The 26,805-nt window shown below is 41.2% G+C and overlaps 1 protein-coding gene across 1 annotated transcript; it reads left to right on the top strand.

Moving 5' to 3' along the window:
- The first annotated feature begins 18,498 nt into the window (after positions 1–18,498).
- On the top strand, positions 18,499–24,629 carry LOC113171612 (trichohyalin-like). The gene is made up of 4 exons (XM_026374088.1): positions 18,499–20,201; positions 21,635–21,650; positions 23,070–23,849; positions 24,162–24,629. The coding sequence occupies exons 1-4, from the start codon at positions 18,889–18,891 to the stop codon at positions 24,627–24,629; spliced, it is 2,577 nt and encodes an 858-aa protein (XP_026229873.1). The 5' UTR covers positions 18,499–18,888.
- Positions 24,630–26,805: the final 2,176 nt, after the last annotated feature.

The following is a 26,805-nucleotide window of genomic DNA, read 5'->3' on the forward strand; positions in this document are numbered from 1 at the left end:
AAAATTGTTAGCATAGGACTCACCAGCAATCTGCTCCTCAGTCAGCTGATCAGCCTGAAATATATATATATATAAACATTACAACTCAATAGAGAAGTGTTAACAAGTAATACTTCTTTGTGCTTTTGGGCAAAACAAGTATAACAAATATTTTGGTGAGTACAGAGTAAATACAACTGTGAAACCACTGTTGAAAACATACAGTTTTGTTAAAACGCTGAAAGGTAAAAACCTGAACATGCTAGTTAAAAGATTTACTGATGGCATCTATGGCTGTGCATGCTGCAATGAGTTTACACTGACTACAAACTACTTCCAAAAACATTAACCCACTTGATTTAGAAATGTGTTCCACTGTTCAGTCTATTTTTGCAGTTACATAAGAACAAATACCTGAGCTTTCATTTGAATCCACCATAACTATGAAACTAGTTACACAGGTTACTCACGTCTACGATACTGCAGGTAACAACTAAAATATAGCTAAAGCTTCACAGCCCGGTTCGGACTAGACAGTATGCTTCCATGTAACATACCCTACCAACATTTTGATTGCAAATAGACACGTGTGTCTAGTAGTGTGTTCCAAATAGTGAGGGTATCTCACCATTTAAAATAATGGCAATAAACTATTGCAATTTCACAGGCTGTATATGAAGTAGGAAATCACAAACTTCTACAGTCACTGTTCACACCTCCAGTGTGTGAGTGTGTCATAGTCAAAAGTGAATTCTTAGGAGATGTGACTAAAAGATCTTCAAGACAATAAGAGCTGCAAATTCCCAGCTGGCCAAAGAGGAGCACCGAGTCATCCAACCAAGCTAATTCAAAATAGACTGATATTATCACACAGTCAGATTAAGATATTGTTTATTTTCTGGCCGAAGACTAAGAATGATTTCAGATGCCAAGCAATTAAATTCAAGATTCAATTGAAGCTACTGAGATCCTGATTTATTGTGCTGAGAGGAATCCCAAAACTGTTTTTGTTGTTAATCTTGATATCAATGTGGGCGACTTTTTAATTCACACAATGAAGTGCTTCAAGAAGAAGCCTGCTTTGTAAGTGTTTCTATCAGAAATAGATGCGTATATTTCTTTTGTCAGAAATGTAGAAAAGGTATAAAATGCATAAAACATCATATATAATTAACATAAAGTATATACTAATATATAAAAATATATAATATGTATTATATGTCTGAATGTGAAGTTGTAACTGTGTGGGACATTGTAGAGAATGGTGTCCTTGTTGAATACTGAGACCTCTGCACCCAACCCCCGTTTCTTATTTATTTCATTCGTTACTTTTATTTTAACCTCTTTATATAATGTGAGGATATGTTATGTTATAATAAGTATGTTCAATCAGTTCACAATTTAACAAACTCATTATATTCATATGTTCTGTACAACTCTTTCATATGTTGCAATGACAAGGAAAAAAAAACATAGTGGGAGTAGGTGGGGATGTGTCATCCAACTTTATATACAGCCTATGATTTAAACATAAACATTCCAGAAAACAGCTGATTCCTTTGATGTCTTAGACCGAGTGATGTCATCATTCTAGGATCCAGATCAAAGCCCAGATCAGCTTAGAAGTCAGAGACAGTCAGAAGAACCACACAAAGATTTGTGTTTCACTGTGATTCACTACGGAGAAGATTTCAACAGAGAATCAACAGTACCAATCATACTTTTCAAAGCCATGGCTCAAACCCAGACCATGACTAAAACTCAGACCATGGCTCAAACTGAGACCATGGATCAAACTGAGACCGTGGATGAAACTCAGACCATGGATCAAACTGAGACCATGGATCAAACTCAGACCATGGATCAAACTCAGACCATGGATCAAACTCGGACCACACCATGCAGAGGGGGATATGTTTCTCGTGGCCGTCCATTTTATCACAGGCCAGCAAATGATCCTTACCAGGAGATTCATCAATTGAGGATCCGGCTTTATAATTGTGAGCAGTACAACTGGAACCTGCGGGATACGGTAGACAGCATGGTGCAGAACCCTCCCCATAAGCAGGTCCAAAATCTGAAGGAGCAGCTGGAGGCCAAGCAAAAGGAGCTTGAGGCCAAAGAGAAGGAGCTTGTGCAGGAAAGTGAGACGTTTCTGGAGCGCAACAAAAAACATGAGATGTTAATGTCCGACCTCTCTGATCGTTTTAAGTTGAAGGTGGAGGAGAAACAGACCGCAGAGTTCAACTATCAGCAGGAACTCAACAAGGGGAAAGCACAGCTGGAAGAAGAACAAAGCCAAGTGCTACAGCAACAACAGCAGCTGAGCGAACTGAGAGAGCAGCTGTGCCAAACAGGAAAGTGAAAACCTTCAGCTCCAGAAAGACAAACAGGGTCTCACTGAGAAATTCACACAGGCCACCATCCAGCAGCTGAAGACAGAAGCAGAAAACCGCTTTGTCGAAAAAACCTGGCAGACAAAATACAACAGTCTGCAGGACAACATCAACAAGAAACTCACAGAGAAACAGGAGAGCTGTGAGGAAAGACTTAAACAGGTGGAGGACGAGATGAGGAGGCTGCAGGAGGAGAACACCAAGCTGGTGGAGGAAAAGACACAGCTGGAGAAAGACCACGAGAAACTGTTGGAGGACAAGACACGGTTAGAGAAAAACAATAAGGAACTGGACGAGGACAAAACCAAAGTGGGAGAGGACATGAAAAACCTGGAGGAGGAAAAGATCAAACTGGAGCAGCGCTGCCTCACACTTCAAACCAAGAGGAGACGTTTCTGGTTTCACTCCAAGAAGAAGCTGGAGAACCAGGCTGCACCGACACAGGGGGACAGCCAGGTAAGTAAAAAAGAAAAGACGGAGAAGAAACTGAAGGAGAAACAACAAAAGGAGGCAGAGAAGAAGAAAGAAAGGGAGGAGAAAAAGGAGCTGAAGGAGAAACAGAAGATGGAGAAGAAGAAAGAGAAGGAGGAGAAGGAAAAGAAGAAGAGGAGCTGGAGCTGGATGCACAAGAAGCCCAAGTGTGACAGCGACAGAAAGGTGGAGGAGGTTGCTACTACTTCCCATTAGCTTCCTCCTCAGTCCCATTCACCTCTCCACCCTCCTTTCAAACCTACATCCCCCCCCCCCCCATCCCCATCTCTTTTACTCCCTCTCCCACCCCTCCTTTTCTCCACCCTCTTTTCACTAACCCTCTACCCTTCCCCTGTCTCCCTCACCCCCGTCGTCCCTTTACCCCACCCCACATCCTTCCCCCACCCTCCTTTATTCTTCCCCCACCGTCCCTTCCTCCTACTATCTCCCTCACCCCCATACGTCACCCCGTAACACTCCCCCTCCATCCTGCATTCCCTCCATAGAATTCATGATGGGGGGGGAGTTTACTTCAGGACAGCACGGAGACTCACAGAAACACCGCCACCTGTGAGGGTGGAGGGTGTTTCTGTGTGGAGTTTGTATGTTCTCCCCGTGTCTGTGTGGGTTTCCCCCTGGTGCTCAGGTTTCCTCCCACATCCCCGAAACATGCAAACCTTTCTACCCAAATAAACCACCCACAACCACATATCTGCACGCATCTGGCTCCAGAATCACTAGTTACTATATTTCAGTTGTAAAGTAGCGTCTGTTCAATCATAGTTTTAAATATTTAGAATCTATCATGCAGAATTTTAAACCAGCTAAAATTACTAATAATTGCCCATCACCAGCTACAGCATTAAAATTCAGTTTTATTAAGTAGCATTTTGAATGCACCATTGTATTGGTTTATTTTACACGTCTTGTACTGGTGTGTCAGACTGAAAACTTCACCAGGTTAAACCCTGTGCAGGGCTTTTCTGGTACTGCACATCACATTTCCTCACATTCTGAAGTACTTGTTATGTTTTCTTCACACTTTTGTGCTATGTCTGAAGGAATCTTACTTTTTACTATATTAATCTAACATCTGTATGAAGAACATATTTTTAATAATAATAATATTTATAATAAAGTGTACCTGGGGATTCTCAGCCCAAAGAAGCAAATAAACATACTACTCACCAGTCTCAATCTTGAAAAGGGGCACTGCATAGAAGGTTTGTGTTGACAAACCCATGACTTTGTGCATGCTGCCTTGTATCTTATTATCTCTAAATTGGAATTGGAACTTACTTGTCCTTTCCTTTTGCGTAATCTCATATGTTTTCACTTTTGTTGTTGTCACAATTTAACAAACCATAATATTCATATGTTCTGTACAACTCTTTCATATGTTGCAATGATAAGGAAAAAGAAACATAGTGGGAGGAAGTGGGGATGCGTCATCCATCTTTATATACAGCCTATGATTTAAACATAAACAGTCCAGAAACTTCTTAGTGAGATGAAGAGTTGCCTGTAACAAATGTAAAATTGTTAGCATAAGTACTCACCAGCAATCTGCTCCTCAGTCAGCTGATCAGCCTGAAATATATATATATATAAACATTACAACTCAATATAGAAGTGTTAACAAGTAATACTTCTTTGTGCTTTTGGGCAAAACAAGTATAACAAATATTTTGGTGAGTACAGAGTAAATACAACTGTGAAACCACTGTTGAAAACATACAGCTGTGAAACCACTGTTGAAAACATACAGTTTTGTTAAAACGCTGAAAGGTAAAAACCTGAACATGCTACTTAAAAGATTTACTGATGGCATCTATGGCTGTGCATGCTGGAATGAGTTTACACTGACTACAAACTACTTCCAAAAACATTAACCCACTTGATTTAGAAATGTGTTCCACTGTCCAGTCTATTTTTGCAGTTACATAAGAACAAATAGCTGACCATTCATTTGAATCCACCATAACCATGAAACTAGTTACACAGGTTACTCACGTCTACGATACTGCAGGTAACAACTAAAATATAGCTAAAGCTTCACAGCCCGGTTCGAACTAGACAGTATGCTGCCATGTAACATACCCTACCAACATTTTGATTGCAAATAGACACGTGTGTCTAGTAGTTTGTTCCAATTAGTGAGGGTGAGGGATATTGTTTGTTTTCTAGCCAAAGACTAAGAATGATTTCAGATGCCAAGCAATTAAATTCAAGATCCAATTGAAGCTACTGAGATCCTGATTTATTGTGCTGAGAGGAATCCCAAAACAGTTTTTGTTGTTAATCTTGATATCATCAACATCAAGAAGAAGCCTTCTTTGTAAGTGTTTCTATCAGAAATAGATGTGTATATTTCTTTTGTCAGAAATGTAGAAAAGGTATAAAATGCATAAAACATCATATATAATTAACATAAAGTATCTACTAATATATAAAAATATATAATATGTATTATATGTCTGAATGTGAAGTTGTAACTGTGTGGGACATTGTAGAGAATGGTGTCCTTGTTGAATACTGAGACCTCTGTACCCAACCCCCCTTTCTTATTTATTTCATTTGTTACTTATATTTTAACCTCTTTATATAATGTGAGGATATGTTATGTTATAATAAGTATGTTCAATCAGTTCACAATTTAACAAACTCATTATATTCATATGTTCTGTACAACTCTTTCATATGTTGCAATGACAAGGAAAAAAAAAACAGAGTGGGTGTAGGTGGGGATGCGTCATCCAACTTTATATACAGCCTATGATTTAAACATAAACATTCCAGAAAACAGCTGATTCCTTTGATGTCTTAGACCGAGTGATGTCATCATTCTAGGATCCAGATCAAAGCCCAGATCAGCTTAGAAGTCAGAGACAGTCAGAAGAACCACACAAAGATTTGTGTTTCACTGCGATTCACTACAGAGAAGATTTCAACAGAGAATCAACAGTATCAATCGAACTTTTCAAAGCCATGGCTGAAACTCAGACCATGACTAAAACTGAGACCATGGATCAAACTGAGACCATGGATCGAACTGAGACCATGGATGAAACTGAGACCATGGATCAAACTGAGACCATGGATCGAACTGAGACCATGGCTCAAACTGAGACCATGGATGAAACTGAGACCATGGATCACACTCGGACCACACCATGCAGAGGGGGATATGTTTCTCGTGGCCGTCCATTTTATCACAGGCCAGCCAATGATCCTTACCAGGAGATTCATCAATTGAGGATCCGGCTTTATAATTGTGAGCAGTACAACTGGAACCTGCGGGATACGGTAGACAGCATGGTGCAGAATCCTCCCCATAAGCAGGTCCAAAATCTGAAGGAGCAGCTGGAGGCCAAGCAAAAGGAGCTTGAGGCCAAAGAGAAGGAGCTTGTGCAGGAAAGTGAGACGTTTCTGGAGCGCAACAAAAAACATGAGATGTTAATGTCTGACCTCTCAGATCGTTTTAAGTTGAAGGTGGAGGAGAAACAGACTGCAGAGTTCAACTATCAGCAGGAGCTCAACAAGGGGAAAGCACAGCTGGAAGAAGAACAAAGCCAAGTGCTACAGCAACAACAGCAGCTGAGCGAACTGAGAGAGCAGCTGTGCCAAAAGGAAAGTGAAAACCTTCAGCTCCAGAAAGACAAACAGAGTCTCACTGAGAAATTCACACAGGCCACCATCCAGCAGCTGAAGACAGAAGCAGAAAACCGCTTTGTCGAAAAAACCTGGCAGACAAAATACAACAGTCTGCAGGACAACATCAACAAGAAACTCACAGAGAAACAGGAGAGCTGTGAGGAAAGACTTAAACAGGTGGAGGACGAGATGAGGAGGCTGCAGGAGGAGAACACCAAGCTGGTGGAGGAAAAGACACAGCTGGAGAAAGACCACGAGAAACTGTTGGAGGACAAGACACGGCTAGAGAAAAACAATAAGGAACTGGACGAGGACAAAACCAAACTGGGAGAGGACATGAAAAACCTGGAGGAGGAAAGATCAAACTGGAGCAGCGCTGCCTCACACTTCAAACCAAGAGGAGACGTTTCTGGTTTCACTCCAAGAAGAAGCCGGAGAACCAGGCTGCACCGACACAGGGGGACAGCCAGGTAAGTAAAAAAGAAAAGACGGAGAAGAAACTGAAGGAGAAACAACAAAAGGAGGCAGAGAAGAAGAAAGAAAGGGAGGAGAAAAAGGAGCTGAAGGAGAAACAGAAGATGGAGAAGAAGAAAGAGAAGGAGGAGAAGGAAAAGAAGAAGAGGAGCTGGAGCTGGATGCACAAGAAGCCCAAGTGTGACAGCGACAGTAAGGTGGAGGAGGTTGCTACTACTTCCCATTAGCTTCCTCCTCAGTCCCCTTCACCTCTCCACCCTCCTTTCAACCCTACATCCAACCCCCCATCCCCATCTCTTTTACTCCCTCTCCCACCCCTCCTTTTCTCCACCCTCTTTTCACTAACCCTCTACCCTTCCCCTGTCTCCCTCACCCCTTCATCCCTTTACCCCACCCCACATCCTTCCCCCACCCTCCCTTCCTCCTACTATCTCCCTCACCCCATACGTCACCCCGTAACACTCCCCCTCCATCCTGCATTCCCTCCATAGAATTCAGGATGGGGGGAGTTTACTTCAGGACAGCACGGAGACTCACAGAAACACCGCCACCTGTGAGGGTGGAGGGTGTTTCTGTGTGGAGTTTGTATGTTCTCCCCGTGTCTGTGTGGGTTTTCCCCTGGTGCTCAGGTTTCCTCCCACATCCCCGAAACATGCAAACCTTTCTACCCAAATAAACCACCCACAACCACATATCTGCACGCATCTGGCTCCAGAATCACTAGTTACTATATTTCAGTTGTAAAGTAGCGTCTGTTCAATCATAGTTTTAAATATTTAGAATCTATAATGCAAAATTTTAAACCAGCTAAAATTACTAATAATTGCCCATCACCAGCTACAGCATTAAATTCAGTTTTATTAAGTAGCATTTTGAATGCACCATTGTATTGGTTTATTTTACACCTCTTGTACTGGTGTGTCAGACTGAAAACTTCACCAGGTTAAACCCTGTGCAGGGCTTTTCTGGTACTGCACATCACATTTCCTCACATTCTGAAGTACTTGTTATGTTTTCTTCATGATTTTGTGCTATGTCTGAAGGAATCTTACTTTTTACTATATTAATCTAACATCTGTATGAAGAACATATTTTTAATAATAATAATATTTATAATAAAGTGTACCTGGGGATTCTCAGCCCAAAGAAGCAAATAAACATACTACTCACCAGTCTCAATCTTGAAAAGGGGCACTGCACAGAAGGTTTGTGTTGACAAACCCATGACTTTGTGCATGCTGCCTTGTATCTTATTATCTCTAAATTGGAATTGGAACTTACTTGTCCTTTCCTTTTGCGTAATCTCATATATTTTCACTTTGTTGTTGTCACAATTTAACAAACCATAATATTCATATGTTCTGTACAACTCTTTCATATGTTGCAATGATAAGGAAAAAAAAACATAGTGGGAGGAGGTGGGGATGCGTCATCCATCTTTATATACAGCCTATGATTTAAACATAAACAGTCCAGAAACTTCTTAGTGAGATGAAGAGTTGCCTGTAACAAATTTAAAATTGTTAGCATAGGACTCACCAGCAATCTGCTCCTCAGTCAGCTGATCAGCCTGAAATATATATATATATAAACATTACAACTCAATAGAGAAGTGTTAACAAGTAATACTTCTTTGTGCTTTTGGGCAAAACAAGTATAACAAATATTTTGGTGAGTACAGAGTAAATACAACTGTGAAACCACTGTTGAAAACATACAGTTTTGTTAAAACGCTGAAAGGTAAAAACCTGAACATGCTAGTTAAAAGATTTACTGATGGCATCTATGGCTGTGCATGCTGCAATGAGTTTACACTGACTACAAACTACTTCCAAAAACATTAACCCACTTGATTTAGAAATGTGTTCCACTGTTCAGTCTATTTTTGCAGTTACATAAGAACAAATACCTGAGCTTTCATTTGAATCCACCATAACTATGAAACTAGTTACACAGGTTACTCACGTCTACGATACTGCAGGTAACAACTAAAATATAGCTAAAGCTTCACAGCCCGGTTCGGACTAGACAGTATGCTTCCATGTAACATACCCTACCAACATTTTGATTGCAAATAGACACGTGTGTCTAGTAGTGTGTTCCAAATAGTGAGGGTATCTCACCATTTAAAATAATGGCAATAAACTATTGCAATTTCACAGGCTGTATATGAAGTAGGAAATCACAAACTTCTACAGTCACAGTTCACACCTCCAGTGTGTGAGTGTGTCATAGTCAAAAGTGAATTCTTAGGAGATGTGACTAAAAGATCTTCAAGACAATAAGAGCTGCAAATTCCCAGCTGGCCAAAGAGGAGCACCGAGTCATCCAACCAAGCTAATTCAAAACAGACTGATATTATCACACAGTCAGATTAAGATATTGTTTATTTTCTGGCCGAAGACTAAGAATGATTTCAGATGCCAAGCAATTAAATTCAAGATTCAATTGAAGCTACTGAGATCCTGATTTATTGTGCTGAGAGGAATCCCAAAACTGTTTTTGTTGTTAATCTGATATCAATGTGGGCGACTTTTTAATTCACACAATGAAGTGCATCAAGAAGAAGCCTGCTTTGTAAGTGTTTCTATCAGAAATAGATGCGTATATTTCTTTTGTCAGAAATGTAGAAAAGGTAAAAAATGCATAAAACATCATATATAATTAACATAAAGTATATACTAATATATAAAAATATATAATATGTATTATATGTCTGAATGTGAAGTTGTAACTGTGTGGGACATTGTAGAGAATGGTGTCCTTGTTGAATACTGAGACCTCTGCACCCAACCCCCCCTTTCTTATTTATTTCATTTGTTACTTTTATTTTAACCTCTTTATATAATGTGAGGATATGTTATGTTATAATAAGTATGTTCAATCAGTTCACAATTTAACAAACTCATTATATTCATATGTTCTGTACAACTCTTTCATATGTTGCAATGACAAGGAAAAAAAAACAGAGTGGGAGTAGGTGGGGATGTGTCATCCAACTTTATATACAGCCTATGATTTAAACATAAACATTCCAGAAAACAGCTGATTCCTTTGATGTCTTAGACCGAGTGATGTCATCATTCTAGGATCCAGATCAAAGCCCAGATCAGCTTAGAAGTCAGAGACAGTCAGAAGAACCACACAAAGATTTGTGTTTCACTGCGATTCACTACAGAGAAGATTTCAACAGAGAATCAACAGTACCAATCGTACTTTTCAAAGCCATGTCTCAAACTCAGACCATGACTAAAACTCAGACCATGGCTCAAACTGAGACCATGGATCAAACTGAGACCATGGCTCAAACTGAGACCATGGATCAAACTCAGACCATGGATCAAACTCGGACCACACCATGCAGAGGGGGATATGTTTCTCGTGGCCGTCCATTTTATCACAGGCCAGCAAATGATCCTTACCAGGAGATTCATCAATTGAGGATCCGGCTTTATAATTGTGAGCAGTACAACTGGAACCTGCGGGATACGGTAGACAGCATGGTGCAGAACCCTCCCCATAAGCAGGTCCAAAATCTGAAGGAGCAGCTGGAGGCCAAGCAAAAGGAGCTTGAGGCCAAAGAGAAGGAGCTTGTGCAGGAAAGTGAGACGTTTCTGGAGCGCAACAAAAAACATGAGATGTTAATGTCCGACCTCTCAGATCGTTTTAAGTTGAAGGTGGAGGAGAAACAGACCGCAGAGTTCAACTATCAGCAGGAGCTCAACAAGGGGAAAGCACAGCTAGAAGAAGAACAAAGCCAAGTGCTACAGCAACAACAGCAGCTGAGCGATCTGAGAGAGCAGCTGTGCCAAACAGAAAGTGAAAACCTTCAGCTCCACAAGGACAAACAGAGTCTCACTGAGAAATTCACACAGGCCACCATCCAGCAGCTGAAGACAGAAGCAGAAAACCGCTTTGTCGAAAAAACCTGGCAGACAAAATACAACAGTCTGCAGGACAACATCAACAAGAAACTCACAGAGAAACAGGAGAGCTGTGAGGAAAGACTTAAACAGGTGGAGGACGAGATGAGGAGGCTGCAGGAGGAGAACACCAAGCTGGTGGAGGAAAAGACACAGCTGGAGAAAGACCACGAGAAACTGTTGGAGGACAAGACACGGCTAGAGAAAAACAATAAGGACCTGGACGAGGACAAAACCAAACTGGGAGAGGACGTGAAAAACCTGGAGGAGGAAAAGATCAAACTGGAGCAGCGCTGCCTCACACTTCAAACCAAGAGGAGACGTTTCTGGTTTCACTCCAAGAAGAAGCCGGAGAACCAGGCTGCACCGACACAGGGGGACAGCCAGGTAAGTAAAAAAGAAAAGACGGAGAAGAAACTGAAGGAGAAACAACAAAAGGAGGCAGAGAAGAAGAAAGAAAGGGAGCAGAAAAAGGAGCTGAAGGAGAAACAGAAGATGGAGAAGAAGAAAGAGAAGGAGGAGAAGGAAAAGAAGAAGAGGAGCTGGAGCTGGATGCACAAGAAGCCCAAGTGTGACAGCGACAGTAAGGTGGAGGAGGTTGCTACTACTTCCCATTAGCTTCCTCCTCAGTCCCCTTCACCTCTCCACCCTCCTTTCAACCCTACATCCACCTCCCCATCTCCTTTACTCCCTCTCCCACCCCTCCTTTTCTCCACCCTCTTTTCCCTAACCCTCTACCCTTCCCCTGTCTCCCTCACCCCCGTCGTCCCTTTACCCCACCCCACATCCTTCCCCCACCCCCCTTTATCCTTCCCCCACCGGCCTTTCCTCCTACTATCTCCCTCACCCCCATACGTCACCCCGTAACACTCCCCCTCCATCCTGCATTCCCTCCATAGAATTCAGGATGGGGGGAGTTTACTTCAGGACAGCACGGAGACTCACAGAAACACCGCCACCTGTGAGGGTGGAGGGTGTTTCTGTGTGGAGTTTGTATGTTCTCCCCGTGTCTGTGTGGGTTTTCCCCTGGTGCTCAGGTTTCCTCCCACATCCCCGAAACATGCAAACCTTTCTACCCAAATAAACCACCCACAACCACATATCTGCACGCATCTGGCTCCAGAATCACTAGTTACTATATTTCAGTTGTAAAGTAGCGTCTGTTCAATCATAGTTTTAAATATTTAGAATCTATCATGCAGAATTTTAAACCAGCTAAATTACTAATAATTGCCCATCACCAGCTACAGCATTAAAATTCAGTTTTATTAAGTAGCATTTTGAATGCACCATTGTATTGGTTTATTTTACACGTCTTGTACTGGTGTGTCAGACTGAAAACTTCACCAGGTTAAACCCTGTGCAGGGCTTTTCTGGTACTGCACATCACATTTCCTCACATTCTGAAGTACTTGTTATGTTTTCTTCATGATTTTGTGCTATGTCTGAAGGAATCTTACTTTTTACTATATTAATCTAACATCTGTATGAAGAACATATTTTTAATAATAATAATATTTATAATAAAGTGTACCTGGGGATTCTCAGCCCAAAGAAGCAAATAAACATACTACTCACCAGTCTCAATCTTGGAAAGGGGCACTGCACAGAAGGTTTGTGTTGACAAACCCATGACTTTGTGCATGCTGCCTTGTATCTTATTATCTCTAAATTGGAATTGGAACTTACTTGTCCTTTCCTTTTGCGTAATCTCATATGTTTTCTCTTTTGTTGTTGTCACAATTTAACAGATTCATAATATTCATATGTTCTGTACAACTCTTTCATATGTTGCAATGATAAGGAAAAAAAAACATAGTGGGAGGAGGTGGGGATGCGTCATCCATCTTTATATACAGCCTATGATTTAAACATAAACAGTCCAGAAACTTCTTAGTGAGATGAAGAGTTGCCTGTAACAAATTTAAAATTGTTAGCATAGGACTCACCAGCAATCTGCTCCTCAGTCAGCTGATTAGCCTGAAATATATATATATATAAACATTACAACTCAATATAGAAGTGTTAACAAGTAATACATCTTTGTGCTTTTGGGCAAAACAAGTATAACAAATATTTTGGTGAGTACAGAGTAAATACAACTGTGAAACCACTGTTGAAAACATACAGTTTTGTTAAAACGCTGAAAGGTAAAAACCCGAACATGCTAGTTAAAAGATTTACTGATGGCATCTATGGCTGTGCATGCTGGAATGAGTTTACACTGACTACAAACTACTTCCAAAAACATTAACCCACTTGATTTAGAAATGTGTTCCACTGTTCAGTCTATTTTTGCAATTACAAAAGAACAAATACCTGAGCATTCATTTGTATCCACCATAACCATGAAACTAGTTACACAGGTTACTCACGTCTACGATACTGCAGGTAACAACTAAAATATAGCTAAAGCTTCATATCCCGGTTCGGACTAGACAGTATGCTGCCATGTAACATACTCTACCAACATTTTGATTGCAAATAGACACGTGTGTCTAGTAGTGTGTTCCAAATAGTGAGGGTATCTCACCATTTAAAATAATGGCAATAAACTATTGCAATTTCACAGGCTGTATATGAAGTAGGAAATCACAAACTTCTACAGTCACAGTTCACACCTCCAGTGTGTGAGTGTGTCATAGTCAAAAGTGAATTGTTAGGAGATGTGACTAAAAGATCTTCAAGACAATAAGAGCTGCAAATTCCCAGCTGGCCAAAGAGGAGCACAGAGTCATCCAACCTAGCTAATTCAAAACAGACTGATATTATCACACAGTCAGATTAAGATATTGTTTATTTTCTGGCCGAAGACTAAGAATGATTTCAGATGCCAAGCAATTAAATTCAAGATTCAATTGAAGCTACTGAGATCCTGATTTATTGTGCTGAGAGGAATCCCAAAACTGTTTTTGTTGTTAATCTGATATCAATGTGGGCGACTTTTTAATTCACACAATGAAGTGCATCAAGAAGAAGCCTGCTTTGTAAGTGTTTCTATCAGAAATAGATGCGTATATTTCTTTTGTCAGAAATGTAGAAAAGGTAAAAAATGCATAAAACATCATATATAATTAACATAAAGTATATACTAATATATAAAAATATATAATATGTATTATATGTCTGAATGTGAAGTTGTAACTGTGTGGGACATTGTAGAGAATGGTGTCCTTGTTGAATACTGAGACCTCTGCACCCAACCCCCCCTTTCTTATTTATTTCATTTGTTACTTTTATTTTAACCTCTTTATATAATGTGAGGATATGTTATGTTATAATAAGTATGTTCAATCAGTTCACAATTTAACAAACTCATTATATTCATATGTTCTGTACAACTCTTTCATATGTTGCAATGACAAGGAAAAAAAAACAGAGTGGGAGTAGGTGGGGATGTGTCATCCAACTTTATATACAGCCTATGATTTAAACATAAACATTCCAGAAAACAGCTGATTCCTTTGATGTCTTAGACCGAGTGATGTCATCATTCTAGGATCCAGATCAAAGCCCAGATCAGCTTAGAAGTCAGAGACAGTCAGAAGAACCACACAAAGATTTGTGTTTCACTGCGATTCACTACAGAGAAGATTTCAACAGAGAATCAACAGTACCAATCGTACTTTTCAAAGCCATGTCTCAAACTCAGACCATGACTAAAACTCAGACCATGGCTCAAACTGAGACCATGGATCAAACTGAGACCATGGCTCAAACTGAGACCATGGCTCAAACTGAGACCATGGATCAAACTCAGACCATGGATCAAACTCAGACCACACCATGCAGAGGGGGATATGTTTCTCGTGGCCGTCCATTTTATCACAGGCCAGCAAATGATCCTTACCAGGAGATTCATCAATTGAGGATCCGGCTTTATAATTGTGAGCAGTACAACTGGAACCTGCGGGATACGGTAGACAGCATGGTGCAGAACCCTCCCCATAAGCAGGTCCAAAATCTGAAGGAGCAGCTGGAGGCCAAGCAAAAGGAGCTTGAGGCCAAAGAGAAGGAGCTTGTGCAGGAAAGTGAGACGTTTCTGGAGCGCAACAAAAAACATGAGATGTTAATGTCCGACCTCTCAGATCGTTTTAAGTTGAAGGTGGAGGAGAAACAGACCGCAGAGTTCAACTATCAGCAGGAGCTCAACAAGGGGAAAGCACAGCTGGAAGAAGAACAAAGCCAAGTGTTACAGCAACAACAGCAGCTGAGCGAACTGAGAGAGCAGCTGTGCCAAACAGAAAGTGAAAACCTTCAGCTCCAGAGAGACAAACAGAGTCTCACTGAGAAATTCACACAGGCCACCATCCAGCAGCTGAAGACAGAAGCAGAAAACCGCTTTGTCGAAAAAACCTGGCAGACAAAATACAACAGTCTGCAGGACAACATCAACAAGAAACTCACAGAGAAACAGGAGAGCTGTGAGGAAAGACTTAAACAGGTGGAGGACGAGATGAGGAGGCTGCAGGAGGAGAACACCAAGCTGGTGGAGGAAAAGACACAGCTGGAGAAAGACCACGAGAAACTGTTGGAGGACAAGACACGGCTAGAGAAAAACAATAAGGACCTGGACGAGGACAAAACCAAACTGGGAGAGGACGTGAAAAACCTGGAGGAGGAAAAGATCAAACTGGAGCAGCGCTGCCTCACACTTCAAACCAAGAGGAGACGTTTCTGGTTTCACTCCAAGAAGAAGCCGGAGAACCAGGCTGCACCGACACAGGGGGACAGCCAGGTAAGTAAAAAAGAAAAGACGGAGAAGAAACTGAAGGAGAAACAACAAAAGGAGGCAGAGAAGAAGAAAGAAAGGGAGCAGAAAAAGGAGCTGAAGGAGAAACAGAAGATGGAGAAGAAGAAAGAGAAGGAGGAGAAGGAAAAGAAGAAGAGGAGCTGGAGCTGGATGCACAAGAAGCCCAAGTGTGACAGCGACAGTAAGGTGGAGGAGGTTGCTACTACTTCCCATTAGCTTCCTCCTCAGTCCCCTTCACCTCTCCACCCTCCTTTCAACCCTACATCCACCTCCCCATCTCCTTTACTCCCTCTCCCACCCCTCCTTTTCTCCACCCTCTTTTCCCTAACCCTCTACCCTTCCCCTGTCTCCCTCACCCCCGTCGTCCCTTTACCCCACCCCACATCCTTCCCCCACCCCCCTTTATCCTTCCCCCACCGTCCTTTCCTCCTACTATCTCCCTCACCCCCATACGTCACCCCGTAACACTCCCCCTCCATCCTGCATTCCCTCCATAGAATTCAGGATGGGGGGAGTTTACTTCAGGACAGCACGGAGACTCACAGAAACACCGCCACCTGTGAGGGTGGAGGGTGTTTCTGTGTGGAGTTTGTATGTTCTCCCCGTGTCTGTGTGGGTTTTCCCCTGGTGCTCAGGTTTCCTCCCACATCCCCGAAACATGCAAACCTTTCTACCCAAATAAACCACCCACAACCACATATCTGCACGCATCTGGCTCCAGAATCACTAGTTACTATATTTCAGTTGTAAAGTAGCGTCTGTTCAATCATAGTTTTAAATATTTAGAATCTATCATGCAGAATTTTAAACCAGCTAAAATTACTAATAATTGCCCATCACCAGCTACAGCATTAAAATTCAGTTTTATTAAGTAGCATTTTGAATGCACCATTGTATTGGTTTATTTTACACCTCTTGTACTGGTGTGTCAGACTGAAAACTTCACCAGGTTAAACCCTGTGCAGGGCTTTTCTGGTACTGCACATCACATTTCCTCACATTCTGAAGTACTTGTTATGTTTTCTTCATGATTTTGTGCTATGTCTGAAGGAATCTTACTTTTTACTATATTAATCTAACATCTGTATGAAGAACATATTTTTAATAATAATAATATTTATAATAAAGTGTACCTGGGGATTCTCAGCCCAAAGAAGCAAATAAACATACTACTCACCAGTCTCAATCTTGGAAAGGGGCACTGCACAGAAGGTTTGTGTTGACAAACCCATGACTTTGTGCATGCTGCCTTGTATCTTATTATCTCTAAATTGGAATTGGAACTTACTTGTCTCTTCCTTTTGCGTAATCTCATATGTTTTCACTTTTGTTGTTGTCACAATTTAACAAACCATAATATTCATATGTTCTGTACAACTCTTTCATATGTTGCAATGATAAGGAAAAAAAAACATAGTGGGAGGAGGTGGGGATGCGTCATCCATCTTTATATACAGCCTATGATTTAAACATAAACAGTCCAGAAACTTCTTAGTGAGATGAAGAGTTGCCTGTAACAAATTTAAAATTGTTAGCATAGGACTCACCAGCAATCTGCTCCTCAGTCAGCTGATCAGCCTGAAAACAAAACATATTCATAAACATTACAACTCAATAGAGAAGTGTTAACAAGTAATACTTCTTTGTGCTTTTGGGCAAAACAAGTATAACAAATATTTTGGTGAGTACAGAGTAAATACAACTGTGAAACCACTGTTGAAAACATACAGTTTTGTTAAAACGCTGAAAGGTAAAAACCTGAACATGCTAGTTAAAAGATTTACTGATGGCATCTATGGCTGTGCATGCTGCAATGAGTTTACACTGACTACAAACTACTTCCAAAAACATTAACCCACTTGATTTAGAAATGTGTTCCACTGTTCAGTCTATTTTTGCAGTTACAAAAAAACAAATACCTGAGCTTTCATTTGAATCCACCATAACCATGAAACTAGTTACACAGGTTACTCACGTCTACGATACTGCAGGTAACAACTAAAATATAGCTAAAGCTTCATATCCCGGTTCGGACTAGACAGTATGCTGCCATGTAACATACCCTACCAACATTTTGATTGCAAATAGACACGTGTGTCTAGTAGTGTGTTCCAAATAGTGAGGGTATCTCACCATTTAAAACAATGACAATAAACTATTGCAATTTCACAGGCTGTATATGAAGTAGGAAATCACAAACTTCTACAGTCACAGTTCACACCTCCAGTGTGTGAGTGTGTCATAGTCAAAAGTGAATTGTAAGGAGATGTGACTAAAAGATCTTCAAGACAATAAGAGCTGCAAATTCCCAGCTGGCCAAAGAGGAGCACCGAGTCATCCAACCAAGCTAATTCAAAACAGACTGATATTATCACACAGTCAGATTAAGATATTGTTTATTTTCTGGCCGAAGACTAAGAATGATTTCAGATGCCAAGCAATTAAATTCAAGATTCAATTGAAGCTACTGAGATCCTGATTTATTGTGGTGAGAGGAATCCCAAAACTGTTTTTGTTGTTAATCTTGATATCAATGTGGGCGACTTTTTAATTCACATAATGAAGTGCATCAAGAAGAAGCCTGCTTTGTAAGTGTTTCTATCAGAAATAGATGCGTATATTTCTTTTGGCAGAAATGTAGAAAAGGTATAAAATGCATAAAACATCATATATAATTAACATAAAGTATCTACTAATATATAAAAATATATAATATGTATTATATGTCTGAATGTGAAGTTGTAACTGTGTGGGACATTGTAGAGAATGGTGTCCTTGTTGAATACTGAGACCTCTGTACCCAACCCCCCCTTTCTTATTTATTTCATTCGTTACTTTTATTTTAACCTCTTTATATAATGTGAGGATATGTTATGTTATAATAAGTATGTTCAATCAGTTCACAATTTAACAAACTCATTATATTCATATGTTCTGTACAACTCTTTCATATGTTGCAATGACAAGGAAAAAAAAACATAGTGGGAGTAGGTGGGGATGTGTCATCCAACTTTATATACAGCCTATGATTTAAACATAAACATTCCAGAAAACAGCTGATTCCTTTGATGTCTTAGACCGAGTGATGTCATCATTCTAGGATCCAGATCAAAGCCCAGATCAGCTTAGAAGTCAGAGACAGTCAGAAGAACCACACAAAGATTTGTGTTTCACTGCGATTCACTACGGAGAAGATTTCAACAGAGAATCAACAGTACCAATCATACTTTTCAAAGCCATGTCTCAAACTCAGACCATGACTAAAACTCAGACCATGGATCAAACTGAGACCATGGCTCAAACTGAGACCATGGATCAAACTGAGACCATGGATCAAACTGAGACCATGGATCAAACTCGGACCACACCATGCAGAGGGGGATATGTTTCTCGTGGCCGTCCATTTTATCACAGGCCAGCAAATGATCCTTACCAGGAGATTCATCAATTGAGGATCCGGCTTTATAATTGTGAGCAGTACAACTGGAACCTGCGGGATACGGTAGACAGCATGGTGCAGAACCCTCCCCATAAGCAGGTCCAAAATCTGAAGGAGCAGCTGGAGGCCAAGCAAAAGGACCTTGAGGCCAAAGAGAAGGAGCTTGTGCAGGAAAGTGAGACGTTTCTGGAGCGCAACAAAAAACATGAGATGTTAATGTCCGACCTCTCAGATCGTTTTAAGTTGAAGGTGGAGGAGAAACAGACCGCAGAGTTCAACTATCAGCAGGAGCTCAACAAGGGGAAAGCACAGCTGGAAGAAGAACAAAGCCAAGTGCTACAGCAACAACAGCAGCTGAGCGAACTGAGAGAGCAGCTGTGCCAAACACAAAGTGAAAACCTTCAGCTCCAGAAAGACAAACAGGGTCTCACTGAGAAATTCACACAGGCCACCATCCAGCAGCTGAAGACAGAAGCAGAAAACCGCTTTGTCGAAAAAACCTGGCAGACAAAATACAACAGTCTGCAGGACAACATCAACAAGAAACTCACAGAGAAACAGGAGAGCTGTGAGGAAAGACTTAAACAGGTGGAGGACGAGATGAGGAGGCTGCAGGAGGAGAACACCAAGCTGGTGGAGGAAAAGACACAGCTGGAGAAAGACCACGAGAAACTGTTGGAGGACAAGACACGGCTAGAGAAAAACAATAAGGAACTGGACGAGGACAAAACCAAACTGGAAGAGGACATGAAAAACCTGGAGGAGGAAAAGATCAAACTGGAGCAGCGCTGCCTCACACTTCAAACCAAGAGGAGACGTTTCTGGTTTCACTCCAAGAAGAAGCCGGAGAACCAGGCTGCACCGACACAGGGGGACAGCCAGGTAAGTAAAAAAGAAAAGACGGAGAAGAAACTGAAGGAGAAACAACAAAAGGAGGCAGAGAAGAAGAAAGAAAGGGAGGAGAAAAAGGAGCTGAAGGAGAAACAGAAGATGGAGAAGAAGAAAGAGAAGGAGGAGAAGGAAAAGAAGAAGAGGAGCTGGAGCTGGATGCACAAGAAGCCCAAGTGTGACAGCGACAGTAAGGTGGAGGAGGTTGCTACTACTTCCCATTAGCTTCCTCCTCAGTCACCTCTCCACCCTCCTTTCAACCCTACATCCACCCCCCCCATCCCCATCTCTTTTACTCCCTCTCCCACCCCTCCTTTTCTCCACCCTCTTTTCCCTAACCCTCTACCCTTCCCCTGTCTCCCTCACCCCCTTCGTCCCTAAACCCCACCCCCCTTTATCCTTCCCCCACCGTCCTTTCCTCCTACTATCTCCCTCACCCCCATACGTCACCCCGTAACACTCCCCCTCCATCCTGCATTCCCTCCATAGAATTCAGGATGGGGGGACTTTACTTCAGGACAGCACGGAGACTCACAGAAACACCGCCACCTGTGAGGGTGGAGGGTGTTTCTGTGTGGAGTTTGTATGTTCTCCCCGTGTCTGTGTGGGTTTCTCCCTGGTGCTCAGGTTTCCTCCCACATCCCCGAAACATGCAAACCTTTCTACCCAAATAAACCACCCACAACCACATATCTGCACGCATCTGGCTCCAGAATCACTAGTTACTATATTTCAGTTGTAAAGTAGCGTCTGTTCAATCATAGTTTTAAATATTTAGAATCTATCATGCAGAATTTTAAACCAGCTAAAATTACTAATAATTGCCCATCACCAGCTACAGCATTAAAATTCAGTTTTATTAAGTAGCCTTTTGAATGCACCATTGTATTGGTTTATTTTACACGTCTTGTACTGGTGTGTCAGACTGAAAACTTCACCAGGTTAAACCCTGTGCAGGGCTTTTCTGGTACTGCACATCACATTTCCTCACATTCTGAAGTACTTGTTTTGTTTTCTTCACACTTTTGTGCTATGTCTGAAGGAATCTTACTTTTTACTATATTAATCTAACATCTGTATGAAAAAAATATTTTTAATAATAATAATATTTATAATAAGGTGTACCTGGGGATTCTCAGCCCAAAGAAGCAAATAAACATACTACTCACCAGTCTCAATCTTGGAAAGGGGCACTGCATAGAAGGTTTGTGTTGACAAACCCATGACTTTGTGCATGCTGCCTTGTATCTTATTATCTCTAAATTGGAATTGGAACTTACTTGTCCTTTCCTTTTGCGTAATCTCAAATGTTTTCACTTTTGTTGTTGTCACAATTTAACAAACCATAATATTCATATGTTCTGTACAACTCTTTCATATGTTGCAATGATAAGGAAAAAAAAACATAGTGGGAGGAGGTGGGGATGCGTCATCCATCTTTATATACAGCCTATGATTTAAACATAAACAGTCCAGAAACTTCTTAGTGAGATGAAGAGTTGCCTGTAACAAATTTAAAATTGTTAGCATAGGACTCACCAGCAATCTGCTCCTCAGTCAGCTGATCAGCCTGAAAACAAAACATATTCATAAACATTACAACTCAATAGAGAAGTGTTAACAAGTAATACTTCTTTGTGCTTTTGGGCAAAACAAGTATAACAAATATTTTGGTGAGTACAGAGTAAATACAACTGTGAAACCACTGTTGAAAACATACAGTTTTGTTAAAACGCTGAAAGGTAAAAACCTGAACATGCTAGTTAAAAGATTTACTGATGGCATCTATGGCTGTGCATGCTGGAATGAGTTTACACTGACTACAAACTACTTCCAAAAACAATAACCCACTTGATTTAGAAATGTGTTCCACTGTTCAGTCTATTTTTGCAGTTACATAAGAACAAATACCTGACCATTCATTTGAATCCACCATAACCATGAAACTAGTTACACAGGTTACTCACGTCTACGATACTGCAGGTAACAACTAAAATATAGCTAAAGCTTCACAGCCCGGTTCGAACTAGACAGTATGCTGCCATGTAACATACCCTACCAACATTTTGATTGCAAATAGACACGTGTGTCTAGTAGTGTGTTCCAAATAGTGAGGGTATCTCACCATTTAAAACAATGGCAATAAACTATTGCAATTTCACAGGCTGTATATGAAGTAGGAAATCACAAACTTCTACAGTCACAGTTCACACCTCCAGTGTGTGAGTTTGTCATAGTCAAAAGTGAATTCTTAGGAGATGTGACTAAAAGATCTTCAAGACAATAAGAGCTGCAAATTCCCAGCTGGCCAAAGAGGAGCACAGAGTCATCCAACCAAGCTAATTCAAAATAGACTGATATTATCACACAGTCAGATTAAGATATTGTTTATTTTCTGGCCGAAGACTAAGAATGATTTCAGATGCCAAGCAATTAAATTCAAGATTCAATTGAAGCTACTGAGATCCTGATTTATTGTGCTGAGAGGAATCCCAAAACTGTTTTTGTTGTTAATCTGATATCAATGTGGGCAACTTTTTAATTCACACAATGAAGTGCATCAAGAAGAAGCCTGCTTTGTAAGTGTTTCTATCAGAAATAGATGCGTATATTTCTTTTGTCAGAAATGTAGAAAAGGTAAAAAATGCATAAAACATCATATATAATTAACATAAAGTATCTACTAATATATAAAAATATATAATATGTATTGTATGTCTGAATGTGAAGTTGTAACTGTGTGGGACATTGTAGAGAATGGTGTCCTTGTTGAATACTGAGACCTCTGTACCCAACCCCCCCTTTCTTATTTATTTCATTTGTTACATTTATTTTAACCTCTTTATATAATGTGAGGATATGTTATGTTATAATAAGTATGTTCAATCAGTTCACAATTTAACAAACTCATTATATTCATATGTTCTGTACAACTCTTTCATATGTTGCAATGACAAGGAAAACAAAAACAGAGTGGGAGTAGGTGGGGATGCGTCATCCAACTTTATATACAGCCTATGATTTAAACATAAACATTCCAGAAAACAGCTGATTCCTGTGATGTCTTAGACCGAGTGATGTCATCATTCTAGGATCCAGATCAAAGCTCAGATCAGCTTAGAAGTCAGAGACAGTCAGAAGAACCACACAAAGATTTGTGTTTCACTGCGATTCACTACAGAGAAGATTTCAACAGAGAATCAACAGTACCAATCGAACTTTTCAAAGCCATGGCTCAAACCCAGACCATGACTAAAACTCAGACCATGACTAAAACTCAGACCATGACTAAAACTCAGACCATGACTAAAACCCAGACCATGGATCAAACTGAGACCGTGGATAAAACTCAGACCATGGATCAAACTGAGACCATGGCTCAAACTGAGACCATGGCTCAAACTGAGACCATGGCTCAAACTGAGACCATGGATCAAACTGAGACCATGGATCAAACTCGGACCACACCATGCAGAGGGGGATATGTTTCTCGTGGCCGTCCATTTTATCACAGGCCAGCAAATGATCCTTACCAGGAGATTCATCAATTGAGGATCCGGCTTTATAATTGTGAGCAGTACAACTGGAACCTGCGGGATACGGTAGACAGCATGGTGCAGAACCCTCCCCATAAGCAGGTCCAAAATCTGAAGGAGCAGCTGGAGGCCAAGCAAAAGGAGCTGGAGGCCAAAGAGAAGGAGCTTGTGCAGGAAAGTCAGACGTTTCTGGAGCGCAACAAAAAACATGAGATGTTAATGTCCGACCTCTCAGATCGTTTTAAGTTGAAGGTGGAGGAGAAACAGGCCGCAGAGTTCAACTATCAGCAGGAGCTCAACAAGGGGAAAACACAGCTGGAAGAAGAACAAAGCCAAGTGCTACAGCAACAACAGCAGCTGAGCGAACTGAGAGAGCAGCTGTGCCAAACAGAAAGTGAAAACCTTCAGCTCCACAAGGACAAACAGAGTCTCACTGAGAAATTCACACAGGCCACCATCCAGCAGCTGAAGACAGAAGCAGAAAACCGCTTTGTCGAAAAAACCTGGCAGACAAAATACAACAGTCTGCAGGACAACATCAACAAGAAACTCACAGAGAAACAGGAGAGCTGTGAGGAAAGACTTAAACAGGTGGAGGACGAGATGAGGAGGCTGCAGGAGGAGAACACCAAGCTGGTGGAGGAAAAGACACAGCTGGAGAAAGACCACGAGAAACTGTTGGAGGACAAGACACGGCTAGAGAAGAACAATAAGGAACTGGACGAGGACAAAACCAAACTGGGAGAGGACGTGAAAAACCTGGAGGAGGAAAAGATCAAACTGGAGCAGCGCTGCCTCACACTTCAAACCAAGAGGAGACGTTTCTGGTTTCACTCCAAGAAGAAGCCGGAGAACCAGGCTGCACCGACACAGGGGGACAGCCAGGTAAGTAAAAAAGAAAAGACGGAGAAGAAACTGAAGGAGAAACAACAAAAGGAGGCAGAGAAGAAGAAAGAAAGGGAGGAGAAAAAGGAGCTGAAGGAGAAACAGAAGATGGAGAAGAAGAAAGAGAAGGAGGAGAAGGAAAAGAAGAAGAGGAGCTGGAGCTGGATGCACAAGAAGCCCAAGTGTGACAGCGACAGTAAGGTGGAGGAGGTTGCTACCACTTCCCATTAGCTTCCTCCTCAGTCACCTCTCCACCCTCCTTTCAACCCTACATCCACCCCCCCATCCCCATCTCCTTTACTCCCTCTCCCACCCCTCCTTTTCTCCACCCTCTTTTCACTAACCCTCTACCCTTCCCCTGTCTCCCTCACCCCCTTCATCCCTTTACCCCACCCCACATCCTTCCCCCACCGTCCTTTCCTCCTACTATCTCCCTCACCCCCATTCCTCACCCCGTAACACTCCCCCTCCATCCTGCATTCCCTCCATAGAATTCAGGATGGGGGGAGTTTACTTCAGGACAGCACGGAGACTCACAGAAACACCGCCACCTGTGAGGGTGGAGGGTGTTTCTGTGTGGAGTTTGTATGTTCTCCCCGTGTCTGTGTGGGTTTTCCCCTGGTGCTCAGGTTTCCTCCCACATCCCCGAAACATGCAAACCTTTCTACCCAAATAAACCACCCACAACCACATATCTGCACGCATCTGGCTCCAGAATCACTAGTTACTATATTTCAGTTGTAAAGTAGCGTCTGTTCAATCATAGTTTTAAATATTTAGAATCTATCATGCAGAATTTTAAACCAGCTAAAATTACTAATAATTGCCCATCACCAGCTACAGCATTAAAATTCAGTTTTATTAAGTAGCATTTTGAATGCACCATTGTATTGGTTTATTTTACACCTCTTGTACTGGTGTGTCAGACTGAAAACTTCACCAGGTTAAACCCTGTGCAGGGCTTTTCTGGTACTGCACATCACATTTCCTCACATTCTGAAGTACTTGTTATGTTTTCTTCATGATTTTGTGCTATGTCTGAAGGAATCTTACTTTTTACTATATTAATCTAACATCTGTATGAAGAACATATTTTTAATAATAATAATAAAAGCTATATTATACTCATGGTGAATGGTGTCCACTTTTTTGATTGTTGGGTCCGTGTGCTGCAGCCACCTTTTTCAAATCCCTTCAGAGATTCTCTGTGGGGTTCCCGCAGGTGACTGTGATGACCAATTTACAATCTTCCAGAACCTCTTCTGCAGCCAAAGCCTCGGTGGACTTTGAGGTATGCTGGGATCATTGGGCCTCATTTACAAAGCATTCTTTGCGAAGAACTAATGAACAGTGTTCATGTTTGCACTGTTGTCCAGTCAGTGACACACTCAACATGGCTGCAAAAACGCATCATGTCCCAGTGTTATACGACATGAATATACAACACTTCACAGGTTTGTGTTGACAAACCCATGACTTTGTGCATGCTGCATTGAAACTTATTATCTCTAAATTGTACAGCACCAGCAAATAAAATTATTTATGAACTGTGTGCTGTTTAAAAGTGCATGGCATGGAATAGTTTTCCCTAATAGGACAATGTGGTAAGATAAGTTAAGTTAAGATAAGATAAGATAAGTTTTAGTGTCATTGCAACATCGTACAACCAGATTAAGGTGCCAAACAGTCTGTCCTATGCATAAAATAAAAAATAAAAATAAATAAATAACTTAAAATCAGTACAAAGAGAACAAACATCAAGTAAACAAAAGAACCTCACACACTGGAGCAGCTTAAATGAAGCAGACACAACCCATGCCAGTAAGCATTCTGTCACAGTTCCACTTTATAGCATTACAGCATGTAATGTGGTTACTGCTATGGGATTTTTAAGTCTGTCAGTCCTAGTTTTGGTTGACCTGGACCTTCTCCCTGATGGCAGCAATTCAAAGAGAGAGTGTCCAGAGTGTGTAATGTCCGAGGGCAACCGGTGATCCTCTGTGCAGTTTTAATGACCCTCTGGAGAGCTTTCCTCTATTTCACTGTAAATAAGAGAGAAAAGAAGAAAAAGAAAAGCAACGGAAAACAAGGAAGAGAGGATCTAAGTGAATCAAGACAGGTCCCCCCAGCAGATTAGCTCTGTAGAAGCTACACCTTAAAAAGCCACATGTCTGTCTGTCTCTTTCTCTAATGTAGCTAACTAACATCGTTTTTACTGAACAAATGTGAAGCTTGGTTCAGTACCATAGACCCCTGTGCCAACTGTTGCTCGACAGTGCTTGCTGCTTTGTGTTTGTGTGTAGTCCTTCATAATGTCAGGATACGATTCTTCATTATCAGGAATTATATAAACACACACACAAGAGCTAAAAAACTGAATAAAAGTGTTTTTGCTTTGTGTCCATTT

Source organism: Anabas testudineus, chromosome 13, assembly GCF_900324465.2.
Source record: "Anabas testudineus chromosome 13, fAnaTes1.2, whole genome shotgun sequence".
Lineage (NCBI taxonomy): Eukaryota > Metazoa > Chordata > Actinopteri > Anabantiformes > Anabantidae > Anabas > Anabas testudineus.